Below are 17772 nucleotides of genomic sequence, written 5' to 3' on the forward strand. Positions count from 1 at the left end.
GGTGCAAGGTGCTTGCCGTTTAACGAACACTTTCATGAGCACTCAAATATTTGATATTTAGCAAGCACTTGTTCAGTATTTGCCAAATACCGCATATCTGGCGCCGCCTTTAGATACATATAATAGGCGGTACATTGTTGCCTAATTTTGAATATTTCTGATTTCTGAAATACATGTACATATCCTTATTTTTAGTTTCACTACTCTATAATAGTTGTCTGGAGTATAACAGCTTCTTACGAAAATAATCTAAATTACAACTCGTACCTATTGAATAACCTTGTAATTAATAAAATTATTAAAAATCATCCAGCACAGTTTTGTTTTTTATTTAATTTCTCTTCCATTTTCATTTTACGTAATTTTTAGTTATACTTTTCTAAATTCTTCTTACATTTGTACACAGTTTATTTGTATTATTTATTCATTAATAATTGATCAAATCGATTAAATTTATATTTAATTTTGTTTTTAATATGTCTACCTTCTTGTGGTTATTTATTCTGTGACCTAAATAATTTGTTGACATAATTTAGCAGTTTTATTGGGAATTAACCATATTTAGAATTTCCGAAGTGAAAATCGAAAACCTCAAAATCAACGTATTTTAAAGTAAAATTGTGGTTAATTCACAATAAAAATACTAAAAAATTTTATTTACCACAAGAAAATAACTTCAGAACAATTTGTCAACATTGCACAAATACCTATAAAGCCGGACTCACACGACTCGTGTACTTCGCAAGTACAAAATTATTCGCCTACTTGCAAAGTAGGTATGGTCCTTTTCATGGGCATTTTTCAGTGCGTCACAAATGATAGAAAAAAAAAGGTCAAGTCCGTGATAATACACATTTATAACATTTATTCTAACATGACATTTTAGCACAGTATAAAGAGGGACAGTAGAACCACTCTCCGAAAAATTGGAAGTAAAGTTTGTAGTCGCTCATGGCGACCGCGCAATGTTGGCAGTCGCTTTTGCCCCACTCTCGCATTGCAAGTCGCATAGAAACGTACGGATTTTAACAGGGAAAACCCACTGGTGAATTACCAATTGCGTACTGCCGGTATTACTTCTTGAGATCAAAGCGCCGACAGAGGAGTGATTTTACTGTGGAACCTCTATATACTGTGATTTTAGTTAAATCTGACAGTGTCACATTTTATTTGCAATTTGGCATAAAAACAAATCAATTGTGTTTATTGCATTTATAAAATGGCATTTTCTTTGATTTGCATAGTCTTATAAATTGTACAGATTATATTCGTAGATATATTATATAATTCGCAAATTATTTTTTTTTCGATTATAGCGCCATCTATCGACAACTAGAATACATGTTTGTAATCACGGACGTGCCTTTTTTTCTGTCACATACAATTTAATGTGTTAGAAAGAAATCGAAAAACTGTGACGCACTGAAAGATGCCTATGAGAAAAAGATTATACGACTTTGCGATTGCGATGGGAAGCAGGGGCGCTCACACGACGTGTACGTGTACAATTTACAAGTACGTGAGGGTAAACATTAGTTTGGCTTATACCTTGACAAATGAATGGTGTCAGGAAAAAAAGTCTTCAATAGAAAAAAGTGGGAAATGCATGGTTGCATTTTAAAGTGCATAATATACACCCAAAAGTGTATAAATATGTCAAAATAATGTATTGAGGCCAGATTTTGTTTCTCGGGAGTTGTTAGGGTCGCTGAACAAGAATACGCCATCAAAACTGATCCCCTGGTGCAACTGGTTCCCAAAAACCTTCCAAACTCCAGATGATAACATGCCTTAGCAGTGACCTTGTGTACCAAGTGGTCATAGACGGTTCTGTTGGCGTATTTGTATTCAGCGACCCCAAAACGCGCCTAGTAATCAATTTGCATGCATTCAGTGCCAAAAATCTTCGAAACTCCAGAAGATGACGTACCTTAGATGTGACCGCGGGCAAAAATGTGATCCGTGGGTCGGTTCTGATGGAGTATGCGTTTTCAGCAACATCAAAACCCCCCGAGTAATCTGTTTGTATCAATTTAAGGCCGAAAACTCTTGAAATTACAGTTCAGCGACTCCACAAAGCTCCAGGTAAACTCATTGCGAGGAAGACGAAAAGCCCTAGATACAAAGTTTGCTACTTTTATACAAGTAGAATAATTGAAATAAAAATAACAAACAATATTTTAAATCCAAGACTTTTCGTTAAGAAACTGCTTTCTGGCTGCATTCTGTATCTCCGGCTTTTACAATATATAAGCACAAGAGACGACGAATATAGAAGAAAGCGGATAAAGGACACTTTGGCCACGTATTTACCTTCTTTTCGTTTAGGAAAAGGACCGAAAGAGAGTTTCAGGTACTCAAATCTGAGTAAAGATGAAAAAGATAAAGGCAGTTTTTGTTTTTATTTTATTTAGAGTCTTACCACTATCTCCATATAGCTATTTTAGCATCTATGCATCCTCAGTGAAGCTCATCAAGTGAGAGATGTGCGTCTCAAAAGATGGAAACATTGCATCGCGATGTTTTCCCTTAAATAGGCAGGATTGTTAATATTTGTTTCGGAGTTGTGATTGCATAGCTCCACTGAGGATGCATAGATGCTGAAATAGCTATAAGGAGATGGTATTCCAACTCTGAATCAAATAAAAACAAAAACTGCCTTTATCTTTTTCATCTTTACTCAGATTTGAGTACCTGAAACTGTCTTTCGGTCCTTTTCCTAGACGAAAAGAAGGTAAATACGTGGCCAAAGTGTCCTTTATTTGCTTTCTTCTATATTCGTCGTCTCTTGTGCTTATTTGTAAAAGCCGGAGATACTGGATGCAGCCAGAAAGCAGTTTCTTAACGAAAAGTCTTGGATTTAAAATATTGTTTGTTATTTTTATTTCAATTATTCTAATTGTATAAAAGTAGCAAACTTTGTATCTAGGGCTTTTCGTCTTCCTCGTATTACGAGAGATGTCGCTGTTTTGCGTCTCAAAAGGTGGAAACATTTCATCGCGATGTTTTCCCTTAAATAGGCAGGATTGTTGATATTTGTTTCAGAGTTGTGACTGCATAGCTTCACTGAGGATGCATAGATGCTGAAATAGCTATATGGAGATGGTGGTCCAACTCTAAATAAAATAAAAACAAAAACTGCCTTTATCCTTATCTTAAACTGATTGCATCAATTTAACTCCGATAGCCTCGAACCTCCAGATGACGTGCCTTAGCAGTGACATTTGGCATCAGGTGTCCCGGAGGTTGGTTCTGATGGAGTATTCGTGTTCAGCGACTCCACAAACCTCTAAGTAAACTGACTGCATCAATTTAACGCCGATAGCCCTCGAATCTGCAGATCACGTGACTTAGAACTTTAGCAGTGATGACATTTGGCATCAGGTGATTCTAACCATTAACTAGCAATGCAAAAAGTAGTAAGTCTCTAGGTGGTGTATTTAAAAATCGATTTATTCCGGTGTTTTTAGTGCTAAATGCTAAATGCACTGGTCTAAATGAAAAGTCGCAGTAAATGCCAATTATTTATACATTTCGTTTGAGCGATTTTGCAAGTATAGACAAGTATAATACGTGGTAAGTGTACGAATCATCGTAATCCCTTTGACTCGGGTCATTTTTACCGACAAGAAATAGAAAACCAACGAGTGGCAACGAGTAACAAATAATTGTACAACTAACCCACTCACACATGGCAAGTATACGCAAGTGACGATTATTCGCCAAGTACACGAGTCGCGTGAGTCCGGCTTTACATGAATTTGGAATTTCCATTCATGTCTGTCCTGTCACCCACGTTACGTCATAGACAGGTTAAGTTTATTTATTAGTTCATTTCCTTACCGCATAAATGGTAAAAATATGAAATTCATAATTTGTGAAATTTATAATTCGCGAATTCTCTTCGACTCATCCTAGTATTACAATTGAAAGTAATTTTTCTTTTGTGTTCACAAAAATAGTGCAATAATATTAACTTTTAAAGGTAACATTTAGTAATAAATACTTGATTTTATGTTTAAATTCGTGAAAGGTTAGTGCAACTTGTTATTGAAATTGCGCAAAATCAAAGTTAGTGATAATCTTGATTAAAAACAGGCTTTTTTGTCATTACATAGCACATTGGTGTTGATCGAGGAGGTGTGTTCGGTAGTTGTAAACGTTTAATTCATAGTGACTGAAAAAGACTATGGGTCTTCTAACTGAAGGTAGTCCATTGTCCTGGGAGGAGACCAAAAAACATGCCCAACACGTCCGGGAACATGGAATAACACAGTTTATTAATCTCTACAAGAAACTAAGAGATCGTGAAGGAGACATACTCAAATGGGGTGATGAAGTGGAGTACATTATAGTTAAGTTCTTTGATGACAAGAAAGAGGCAAAGGTTAGTTTAAGAAGTCATGAGCTGCTTACCATCCTTAACCAGAAAGAACAAGATGATCCTAATGGTGTGAAGTCTTTGTGGAGACCAGAGTTTGGAGCTTACATGATTGAAGGAACTCCAGGACATCCCTATGGTGGTTTGCTGGCTCATTTTAATATTGTGGAGGCCAATATGAAACATAGGAGACAAGAGGTCATGGAGTTGCTTCAGCCAAATGAAACTATTATGAGCATTACTAGTTTTCCAAGGTTAGTACTTATTGTTACAAATTAATACATTATGGTAGTTCTTAAAATATACTCAATAAGAAGGAATCGAAGACATTTTGATAACATACTTTTTAAATGGGTGTGACTATTCTGTAATTTTATTCACTTCCATTGACCTCTATCCTGAGCAACATACTTATAATTTGTTCGGCTATTGTTTTTATGTCATATACCAATGTCATCTGTGGTCTTCGTCTTGGTTATCTACCTTCATAAGGTCTCCAATATTGTATTGTGTGCCAGTAGAACCCCGATTATCTGTGCTCCTCAGGACCGTATGTGGCACGGATAATCCGAACATTTATTTCTTATATATAATACGTATGTATATATATCTTATAATAGGTACATATATATGTATATACATACATATATACCTACCATAAAAAGGACAGAAAAAATAAATCTTTCATTATGAGTAGACCTCTCGGGATATAGAGTTTTCGTGGAGTGATTTACAGTGACGCTATGTTGATAAAACCTCAAAAATGCAATTTGAGTAATAGAAAATCATAATAATCCGCAGCCCGATATATTAATAAATTTTATAATAATTATCTGAATGACTAATAAAAAATAACATTACAGTCTCAGGTATATTCCCATAAATATATTGATAATACCTATGTAGGAAAAATGAAAGATTACCTATGAGCGATCATATTACACACATCTTTTCTATGTTCCAGAAAATAATGAACTAGGACCAGTACTATAAGAACAGCTTATATGAGTAATACATGTACTTGCATTGGCGAATTTTTTTTTGTGGCATGGTGACAGAAAAATACATTGTGTTTTATATGTTCGTTCATGGCTAATCTTTCATTTTTCCTACTGTATACATACATGTTTATGTATTCAATTGTTTGTTTTGTTAATGGCTAATTAAATTCAAGGTGATAAGTTCATAGTAATGATGTTGTTAATTTATTTTACTGTAAAAGAGTTTCCTATCTCAAATGAATAATCCTTCTACGTATTGAAAGATCTTTTCATTGGGAGCCCAAGTATACAAAGCTGTCTACTACTTCACAATTTGCCACTTAATGTTATTATGGTAGATGATTATTTGCTCTGTCTGTGATCATTATTTTTCTTTTTCTGGTGTTGATCTGAAGTCCAAATTCTTTGCGTATCAGGCTTATCTGTTCAGTAGTGGTAATCACTTCAATTTTATTCATTACTAATGTAACCAACAATCATCTAGTAAATATTTCATTACTAATCAAGGAAATATGTGTGCCAATTTTATTATTTAGTACAAAACGACCTAAAATTTTTAACTATAGAACATGAATTAAGTAATAATAATAATAGCGTTTATTGTCCAACAGAATCCATTTACAGGACAAAATATTACACAAAAAAAATAAAATGAAATATTAGTAATTCATAGGTACCAATACCACATCAAAAATTTTACAAAACTAAATTTGAACGTAAAGAAATAAATTATTAATCACCTAGGTAGATCTTGGCCATAGAAATAAGTTGCTTTAAACTGCAGTTAAATATATCGCAGTCAATACTTAAGGCATTATAATAGCTGCACATGACTGATAGAGGAGAATTCAACATAAGGTTAGTTCTAGCTTGTGTATTTCTGAATGTAATCGAATTTCTTACTGGATAAGACGGAACATTAAAATTTATTTGTCGAAGGATATCAGGGTTGTCAATGAGATTATGTAGTAGCGTGTACAGGAATACTAGGGAGGCATTAATTCGTCTAGATTCTAATGATACTACGTCCAAACCGCTACATAACTCATTATTGCTGATACCCCTCCTAGGATATACCATTAATTTTGTAAGACAAAAATTTTAAAAATTTACGCTGTACTGGTTCTATAATTTGAATATGTACATCATAAAATGATGACCAAATGATAGAGGCATATTCCAGTTCACAGCGTACAAAAGTGTAAAACAATAATTTAAGTAATAATATATTTAGATGAAAAAAGTCCTTTTTGTGGGCCAAAACTATGGAAGAGTACAAAAAGCTTGAAGAGTTAAGAGAACTTGAATCGAGTCGACATTCATTTCACTTATTCCCCATTAGAGGGCGTTCGAACCATACTGCGGTATAGTTTTATTTTATACTGAGAAACTACGGACGTGTTGGTGTAAACTTGTCTTCTGCAGAGCCTCCTTGACAACGGGTAGACCTAGAACTGTAGATTTTCTATTTTTACTAATGCCATACTCTGTATTAGAGTACAAAGACTCGATTCATACAGGTTCTCTGAACCGCAAATTGGAATATTTTCCTAGCGGTGCCTTTTGGTATTGTCATATCTGGGTTAAACAGAGAACTTGAATTGAGTCGACATTCATACGACATGCATTTTACAAAAAGCTTCTTCTTACGGTGCTTATCCATTCTGGATGTTGGCGATCAGCATCGCTACTCTAACTTTGCTTGCCACTATTCGGAATAGTTGGGTTGTAGATGTAATGAACCAGTTTTTCAGGTTTTGAAGCCAAGATACGCTTCTCCCTGGTCCCCCCTTTCTAAATACCTTGCCCTGAAGAATGAGTTGCAACAAGCCAGTGGCGCACCCAGAATTTTCCTCTAGGGGGGGTTGGCTTGGGCGGGGTTCGGGCAAATACAAATAATCCCTGACAAAAAATCCCCACAAATTATCCCTGGACCAAAATCCACAGACAAATAATCCCCACAAAAAATCCCGGACAAATAATCCCCACAAATTTTTTTCGACAAAATATCCCCACAAAAAATTCCCATGAAATATTTGCTACTGAATTGTTCTCTAAAAGTTTTCCCGTGGACGCAATCGACTCTGTTTTTCAGCATCAGTGCATAAGAGGTATATAAATGGCCATGAAACCGCTTTTCGGTACGACAATAATGATTAGTAATTAAGCATGAATTATTGTAATTTCGATTACCAAATTTCGAATTCCAATTACATGCCGAAAACTTAAAATTTTACATGACACACGAGTGTGAGTTTTTTCAAAAATCGTAGAAGATATGGGGAATGAGCTAAGGCTGTGGGAATCATCTTGTAATTATTCGCTTAAATCTTTTGCTCACTCTGCCTTGAATAACTAAGTTAAAAACATTGCCTATTATCTGTGTGAATCCATGAAAAATTTTTGCGCTATTAAGAATGTTCAGCTTTGTTATGAAAACGCAGAACACAGGTTTTTGACATAGCTTTTGAAAGCTTTTGAAGCAGGTTTCTGAAATGTTGTTTGCAGTGAATTGAAACTGATGACTAAATATTTTTCGTTGTGTATTACTATAAAGATTACTACCATACGTCGAAGAAATAGTTGCCGACTACCAGTGTGATTTTAGGCCCGGAAGATCGATTGTTGATAAAATATTTACTATTAGACAAATGCTTGAAAGGATTGGGGGTATAATCAACACGCGCATCAGATCTTTATAGATTTTAAACAGGCTTATGATTGAATTAATCATCCAACACTATGGAATAGAGCTTTTCACTCACAGTCATTTGTTTCGAGCTTCTGTCTTGTGTCGTGTAATCCATGTATATTAATATTATACACAGATTATACAACATATGACAGAAGCTCGAAACAAATGACAATCGATGAAAACCCCTATACAATGGTCGAGTTGGGCGTACCCAAAAAACTAACTGCGGTAACGCAAATGTGTGTAAGTAACTTCTTTGCACACGTATTAGAAGAGGTGGGGAAATATCAAATGATTTCTGCGTAAATTCTGGACTGAGACAGGGAGATCCGTTATCCCCATTGTTGTTTAACCTGGCCTTAGAATATGCCATGCTAAAAAAAACCTGGCGAAAAATCAAACCAGACATAGCTGCTCGGGGAGAGGCCAGATGGGAGAAAGTCTGTAGGATGGCATAGAAAAAGGTGCAGTCAGAGAAGATGGGGAGAAAATGGAAGTGAGACAATGGGAAATAGTGGCACAGGACCGACACATGGAAGCCAATAGTAAACCACTCGCAAGGACACTCGAATAGTTATAACGCCATTGATGATAATAATAAGTAAATATTTTTGACGTTAAATTTACAAAAAGTAACAGGTTTTTTGCATTACAATAAAGATTATCGTTTTCATTACCAGCAGTTCTCATGACGAATAGGCAATGTTTTGAACATAGTTATTCAAAGCAGAGTAAGTAAAAGATTTAAGCGAATAATTACAACATGGTTCCCACAGCCTTAGCGCACTCCCATATCCTCCACGATTTTTGAAAAAACTCACACTCGTTTATCATGTAAAATTTGAATTTCTCGGCATGGAATTGAAATTCAAATTTGGTAATCGAAATTACAATGCAATCTTAATTGCTAATCATTATTTTCGTGCCGAAAAGCGGTTTCATGGCGATTGCTATAGCTCTCACACACTGAGGCTGAAAAACATTTGAGTCGTTTGCATTCACGGGAAAATTTTTAGAAAACTATTTGGCAGCAAATATTTCTTGGGGATTTTTTGTCCGGGATTTTTTTGTGAGGATATTTTGTCTACAAAAATTTGTGGGGATTATTTGTCTGGGATTTTTTGTACGGGGATTATTTGTTCGGGGATTATTTGTCCGGGATTATTTGTCTTAGCTTCGCTTGGGCACCGAATTTTTTTTTCTATTGTTTCTGAAAAACAATTTACATTTTCCTACTAGTCTATATATTTTTTATATGCCCTCTGGGAGGGGTTTTAACCCCCAAACCCCCCCCTGGGTGCGAGACTGCAACAAGCCATACATATCCCTGTTCATTTTTCATAGGATATCTAAGATATTCTAATTTGCCAGGGTGGGGCAAAATCTGATTTTTATTAAAAAAATCAAAAACCATTGATTTTTTTTAAAAAATCACGATTTATTTGATTTTTTTGATTTTTTAAATATGAACATTTGAACATATGTTGAATCCACAAAAAACAAAATACCAGTTAACACCAGAAGAAAAGAATATAGCTTTAGAAACAATTAACGAGTTATATGAAAACACTGGACTGTTACCTTTAGTAATAAAGTTAAATGCCCGCAGTGCTCCATTTAAGCAAGTTATGTTTTCGGACGAAGTAATAAAAAATGTAAACGGACTACAATGGTGGTTATCACAAAAAGATGAGCCGGAAATCTTGAAACAGTTGCCAATAATAAAACAGTTCCTGTGTGCAACTGCTTCTTCAGCTTCAGTAGAACGCGTATTTAGCTCTTTTGGTCTTGTACACTCGGATATTAGAAACAGATTAGGCATAGAAAAAGGAGGAAAACTCGTGTTTTCGTTTAAATTGTATAACGAAAATGAATAGACTGAAAATATACAGTAATAAAATTTAGGTGTTACGTTTACTTTAAGAATTTGGAATTATGTACTTCTTTTTTGTTGTTTTTGCTAAAAGCAGATACTTCTTTTGATCTTTGAGAAAACTTTTATATTATGTTGTTATCTGGTTCTGAATAAAAAAGAAAAAAATTGATTTAAATCATGATTTTAATTTTAAAAATCAAGCGATTTAAATCATGATTTTAATCGTGATTTTAATCACTTGATTTTAATCAGCCCAACCCTGTAATTTGCACTCTTTGATTGTGTTAATGTTCTCGCATTTCCTTGCCCATTCTACTTAGAACCTCAACATTAGTCACACAATCCACCCATGAAATTCTTAAAATGTTTTTGTAACACCACACCACAAAAAGTTATTCTCATATTATAAATTTTTAACTTATTGTAAATTCTCTGTGGAGAAACGTTTTTTTCTGAATGAAGTAGGTTCTTATCAAGTTCCTATGTTCTGGTGAACACAACAGTAAAATGACCAAATGATTTAATTAATCTATTATCATATTATATGTAGGTACGATAAAAATCTAATTGTGACTAAATGTTTGCCATATAAAGTTAAATTTGTACAACTGTAATGGGAAATGGAAATTTAAATATCAGTTTTGTTGGCAACACTGAACAAAACATGTTCGCTTCAATTAAGGACTATAGTATTTCGCGATATTTTATTAATTAATTTGCTACACATTATGAAGCAATTATTCAAATGAAAATAATGACTCCTTGAACTATCCACGTGGAACTGTTAAAAATTAGATAATAACAGGCGCCTATTTGAAATGCTTAAAAAATGCAAATGTCTGAAGAGATTTAATTAATTGCTATGTCCACAAAGCAATATTGAGATAAACTATTTATAGAATATACTAGGCAAGTTGCTCAAGGTTTTCAGAATTATTTATAAAATAAAGATTTTATCCTATGTATCGAATTTGTTCAATAAACATTAATAGGTTCAATTGAAATTCGTACCAAATAGATATTGTTTTCACCCATTTTAGAACATTAAAGTGTACTTTACCTTATTATCCATGTCTGTCTGTTCATCCGTAAACACAACTCGTCCTTATTAGAACAGATAGAATGACAAATGATGTGTCGAATGAGAGCTTATAACGCAAAGATTGCATTAAGTAAAGGTGATAAATTTTACTCCGGACTTCCGGTTCCAGAGTTGCAACCGGAAGTATGGTTTTAGAGTCGCCGAAATAGTACAAGCGATTTATTATTAGACGCACCTTAGCAAGACAAGGACAAACATATACTTCCCGTTTTGATATCACTTTCGGTTAAAAAATTATAACCGGAACGGAAATGCCCCATTATAGTCACAAAAATAGTAGGTACATGTGATATATATCAATGGACACCTATTGAAAAGTCGAGCTCGAATATTTAGTTCCGGTTTGCCATTTCCGGTTAAATGATATGACTGAAAATTTGGTAAAAATTACTCATGAAGTCATTTCATCGTAGGACTTTGTCATCCTAGGGTGTTAATGGCTGCTTTTTGAATATTACCTTACTGTCTATAGTTGTTAAATTCTATTTGATTATGTTTTTGTTTGAGTAGTTTTGAAGATTCCCAAGCACTTTTTGATACTTATACTAAATTTACAATTAAGATGCAGTAGAAATAAACAAACCAAGACACGTTAAATGCTACTAGGAGCACTCCCGAAGCATAATTTACAATGTATAAACTTTGGAAATCATGATTTGGAATTTACAATGATATATACATTGTAAATTATGATTTGGGAGTGCACCTAGTAACATTTAACGTGTCTTGATTTGTTTATTTCTACTGCATCTTGATTGTAAATTTAGTATAGACATCTATCGTAATGTGTATGGAGTGTATGAATGCTCTTAAATAGACATATAGTTTAACACAGAAAGTAGACTATTAAAACGATGACTCAATTTGTTAGAAGAGATTAAAATTGGTGTTCCAGAATTATTGTTCTTAATAAACAAAATATAGGTATATTAGGTACTTACCTACATATCAGTCAAGAAATCTTAAAAGATTAGTTAAACAATTCAACTAATGGTTTTATATTAATGAGAATGATATTCACAATGTGACATTATCTTTTTATAATAAAAGTACTATTAGATAAATATTAGATAACTTTATTGATAATATTTACAAAAAAGTTTTAAACTCGAGAATGTACAGTAATGTACATTACAGTAATTACAGTAAATTACAGTATAACAGTAAGTTAAAATTAAATTCAGAATTGGCTCGTCAAATAGCTATGGACACGGAGATTTGACTGCAAAAATCGGAAAGGAAGAAATTTATCTCTCCCATACTAGTAAAAATATCCTCCATAATATCACCAATACCAAGAAGAACATCTTTTCTTGCTTGAAAATTTGAAAATAAGGAGTGTATGGTTCAATGATCAAAATCTATATGATGCCAAAAGGCACTCTTACCATGGGGGTGGTTGCCACCCCATCTAGAGAGTGGAAATTTTTTATTGTATTTTAACCGCAAAAGTTGATAAAAACATTCATTTTAAGCAAAAAATGTTCTATACATTTTTTTGATAGAATTAATAGTTTTCAATTTATTCGCTATCGAAAGTGTTAGTTTTATATACCGAAAAAATCAATGTTTTTCGATATTATACTCATTTACGATTCACTCAATTTTTGTCGTAGAAAAAAGTTTTTTAAACCAAATTCTCAAGAATTAAATAACCTACAATTTCATATTTAAACATTTTTTCGTATCTCTGATGCTAATCTTTCTATTCTGAAGAAAATGGCATTTTTTACAAAACTACAAAAATTCGTTATTCGTTTTTAACTCCAGTTTTTTAAAAACTAATCATTCTAAGCCAGTGAAACTTCTGGAATCTATTAATAATACATAAATAAAGAAGAATAGATAAGGCCAATGACTAAAAACATCGCTAACTTGCATTATTATGCTTCCAATTGGAATTCTCCTTTTTTTTTCAATAAAATATATTGATTTTTAACCGTAGCTTTTTTATTTTTTATCCTAGAAGTTTGTTAAAAAATAATTTTGTAGGTTTTTATAAGGTCTATAAGGATATTAATATTAAATTATTTTAAAATCCTCAGTCGCAAAAAGAGGTGACTTTGAAAGGGTTGGTAAATGTGGTTTTTGCATGTTATTATAAGGTTTAATTGTCAATAGCTCACTGAATTTTTACCGTATAAACATTTTTTTACATCGTTTTCTTGGAAATTAAATAATCTACAATTTTATATTTAAATATTTTTTCGTATCTCTGATGATAATCTTTCTATTATGAAGAAAAGGGCATTTTTTGCCAAACTACAAAAATTCGTTATTCGCTTTTAACTCCATTTATTTAAAAACTAATTATTATAAGCGAGTCAAACCTCTAGAACCTATTAACAATACATAAATAAAGAAGACCAAATAAGGTCAATGACTAATTTTAATTAGAGTGGTGAGTAGAGTGAAGTCTCCGATCACTTTTTCAAAATTAGTTTTATCAAATTAGTTTAAACAAGTTATCCTCGAAAAATGCATAGTTTTCTCGTCTTTTCACTTTGAAAATACAATATTTATCATTTGACGAAGAAGAGCTAACATATAATAAAGTATAGCTCGATTACTATTGGTCTTAAAGAAAATTAAAAAAAAACCGTTTTGTGTATTTTTTTTAAAGGTACATTTTTGTTAAGCAAGTTCTTTTGATAAAACAAAAACTTTTTGAGTTATTTGCAGAAAACTGATTAAAAACATTGATTTTTTCGTATATGATACCACAAGAGAGAAAATTTTGCCGGCAGTATTTTCGACTGGTATGAAAGTTTGTTGCCTGGCAATTTTCGAGAATTGAATTTTGACTTAAATCACGAGACGTCAGTCGAGTGATTTTGTCAAAATTTCATAAGCATAAATAAGCATAGAAAATATGCTGTAGGCATCTTCCTAGACGTTCAAAAGGCTTTTGATCAGGTCTGGCACTCAGGTCTGATCGAAAAACTCCGCCGATTTATACTGCCTATAACTGTCATCAAACTCATCCATTCCTATCTCTCAGATCGAACAATTCGCGTCAAAGTCGCCAACCAATTCTTCACCCCATTTACTCCACAAGCAGGAGTACCACAAGGGTCAATATTAGCTCCTCTACTATACACAGCATACAACAGTGACATCCCCCATCCCATTAATCGAAGTGAGTCAATCCTACTTTACGCCGACGATACTGCTTTGCTTACTGCGGGTACTGCATATGGTACGCTGAGGCACCCCTATGTCTTCGATAGGGTCCAAACACAACTAAACAAGGTTGTTACATGGTGTAACAAATGGAGAGTCACCCTCAACCCAACAAAAACCCAAATGATAGCCTTCAGACACCCTAAAAGTTCCAAGAACGAAAGGGCTAGAATAACCCTTCAAGGAGAGGCTCTTGAATTTCGTCCGTCGGTGGTCTACTTGGGGGTCCATTTTAACTGGAACATTGACATCCAACACACCTTAAACAAGGTAAGAAATAGAGCTAAACGCCTTGGAGCACTATCTGGAACGTTTGGAGGCACATCAAGCAAGACCCTCCTACACACCTACAAAACGTACATAAGGCCCATTATCGACTACAGAGCGGTTATCTATGCCTTACTAAACCGACAACACAACAACAACATCCTCGGTTGCGAACGCAGAATACTCAGAAAGTGCCTCAGGAAGCACTGGAGATATCCGTCGGTATTGGTACACCCACTCGCAAAAATGCCCCCTATCAACGAGAGAATACGTTCTCTCAGCAACAAATACGTTTCGCGTACGATTAATGGAAATAACCACAGAGCAAAATATGTTCTAACCACCCCTTGCAATCGGCAACCCCTTGCAACTACCTGATGAGTACTACGGAATTTTAGAACAAACTCCCCTAATGTATCGCAGATAACCAAGCTGCATCCCCACACGCTGATCCAAGAGTCGTTCCTCTATGGTGACAGATTTGGACCCTCCTTGGCTGACTGGACGCTCTACTGGGCTACGGCAACTTCCCTCCTTCATCTCTATAGCTTCTGTGCTAAAACCACCTTGTGAACCCCTGATCCACTGGCAGTTTTGCTCCTCCACTCTTCATCTAACATTCACAATAAGCTTACTCTTATCGTCCCTATACTCCTGAAAAGAAGGTTCCTTCACTCACCCTGAAGAGGCTTAAGCCTAAACGGGGTATAAATAACACGTTCCATTCCAATCCATGATGCTTTTAAGAATTTTACCTTTATTATCTGTGAGTACACTGGAAGTGTAGATTATTGTAAAAATATTGATTGAAATTATTATTAATATGTAACAATTTTAACTGAATATAATATGTTAATTAATAGATAACTGAACAGTATGCTTTTAGAGTAATCGTTGAATGACAGTAACATTGAAACATTGATATGAGTACTAAGATAAGTGTTGTTTTAAATTTTTTATCGAAGATCATTCATGTATATTGACTGATAGAATATAGAATGTTAATAATAAGAAAATACTTTATACTTTTTGTAATCTTTTTAGCCTAACAGATTAGCTTTATTAGCCTAATAGATTAAATAAAATGACAAATGCATTTTATCTCCTATTATTCAAGGTCTGTGTAGAGGAGATACTGCAGATTGCGTTTCAAAACCAACAAAAGGGATAAAAATAAACTTAACACATATAAACAACATATGTATACGTTATTCCGATAACACTGTCATCCTCGCAGAAAATTTATAGAATTTGCAAGAACATATCTGAATAATGTCGATAGAATAGGAAAGTAGCATTTTGAAGAAAAGGGTTTTCAAGTTCAAATACCTTGGATGCACTATTATACTATAAGTACTATAAAACAATAGTACATTGTTTACCGGGTAGGAAAAGCTTAACATTCCTGGACGACTGTGAAGATTGCTAAGTCGAGGCGCAAGCCGAGACTTAGCAACACAGAGTCCAGGAATGTGGCTTTTCCTATGAGGTAAACATACTATTTTTCCGCAAATCGTTTAAAATTCGACAGATATTGATTGATTTAAAAAAAACGCGATAATTTTATTCCCAAATAAATGGTGCTTTGAAATTCCTAATAAAATTACTTGGGTTACTATGGAAACGTATTGAGGTTGAATTGTCAAACTTGACGCTTATAAATTTAATTGCTGGTGTTCTCGAAAGTAAAATGATAAGTGATGATGAAATTTCCATTCCTGGGACTCCTCCAGAGCTGGTTGAGGCAGTGAATACTGCTTCATTAGAATTATTGCCAAAGAAATCAAGAGAAAAGTACGAAAATGCATACAGACGTTTTATGGATTATCGCATGAGTAAAAATACGAGTTCTTTCTCAGAAAATGTTGTAATGGCATACTTCCTAGACCTTTGTTTAAAGATGAAATCTTCAACATTATGGGCCAATTATTCAATGCTGAAGTCAACCCTTGCACTTAAACACAATGTAGATATATCTACATACTCAAAACTTCGTTCTTTATTGAAACGGCAAGCTCAAGGTTATAGGGCAAAGAAATCTAAGATTTTAACGAAGGAAGAAATTGAAAAATTTATCCAGGAAGCTCCAGATAAAGAAAATTTAATGATTAAGGTAATTTACAAGGTTTTAATAGCAATGTGTTTTCTATCATTTATGTAGAACACTAACAACTGTACGGAAATATCATTTCCTTACAGTAAGGAAATGACATTTCCTTACAGTAAGGAAGTCCTGACTTTTTCTTCAAGAAATTTTGACAGGAATGTCAAAATTTCCTGGCGATTTGCGGAAAAAACTATTTTTTTTTCTCTGATTCTGGCCTTGGTTTAGAACTAGAACCTTTAGCCACGTAATTGTATAACTTATCACTAACTCAGGTGTAATGTGTAGTGTGTGTGTGTTTAGTAAGTGTCTTGTTACTTTGCAAAATCGACGTCATTGTCTTTGCAAAGAGACGCTAATTGTATCCGAACGTCTGCGGTCCCTCCGGTGAGTACCGATCGCACAAGGATAGAAACTATTTTCATTTATTAATTTATAATAAATGAAAAAATTCCTGACCCTAGTGGGATTCGAACTCACTACCATTCGGAACTTTCAATCCAAAGGTTAGGCGCTCTTACCACTGAGCCACAGAGGGGGATAAAAAAAACCTATTTAATGATATAGAAATTCAAATAAGAAAAGCCATGTAAATATTGTTTTCCACTTCGTAAATTGTTCGGTATTTTGTGAACAATTTCAGAAGAAGAAACCAAAACTTCAAATTTTAAATTAAAAATTCTGGCTTATTCTCAATAAAATATGTACTACAATGTAAAAAATATCAGTTCTCTAAAATGTATAGACCTGGATCCCGCGTACCAAAAAATGTTGATTAATAGCAAGCTGAAAATTTGTTAATAGCTTTACGGTGTCTAGTCGGTCAAACTTTGATGTATTGGAACAGGGGAAGTTTTAATTGTGGAAAAGTTTAAAAATTTGGAACGTCAGACTACGAAACCGTTCCATGTATTTTGTCGGACAGAACTTCCAATTGATTTGTTACCATTTCATTAAACTCTCATGCAAAAATCAGACTGGTGTTTATCACCAACTGGGCATTTTAATGAGTATAACACGAAGAACATGTCAAATGACAGGAATTATGTTGGTTACTAATAGCAGTCTGATTTTTGCATGAGAGTTTAATGAAACGGTAACAAATCAATTGGAAGTTCTCTCCGACAAAATACATGGGACGTTTTCGTAATCTGACGTTCCAA

The 17772-nt window shown here is 33.9% G+C and overlaps 1 protein-coding gene across 1 annotated transcript in view; it reads left to right on the forward strand.

The window, feature by feature from the left end:
- Positions 1-3851: 3851 nt before the first annotated feature.
- The window catches only part of LOC114326466 (glutamate--cysteine ligase), a 91371-nt gene continuing 77450 nt past the window's right edge, over positions 3852-17772 (forward strand). Inside the window, exon 1 of the mRNA XM_028274854.2 lies at positions 3852-4635. Coding sequence (XP_028130655.1) covers positions 4190-4635 — 446 coding nt within the window. The 5' untranslated portion in view covers positions 3852-4189. The remainder of the gene's footprint in view (positions 4636-17772) is intronic.

The sequence above is a fragment of the Diabrotica virgifera genome, chromosome 7, assembly GCF_917563875.1.
Source record: "Diabrotica virgifera virgifera chromosome 7, PGI_DIABVI_V3a".
Classification (NCBI taxonomy): Eukaryota; Metazoa; Arthropoda; class Insecta; order Coleoptera; family Chrysomelidae; genus Diabrotica; species Diabrotica virgifera.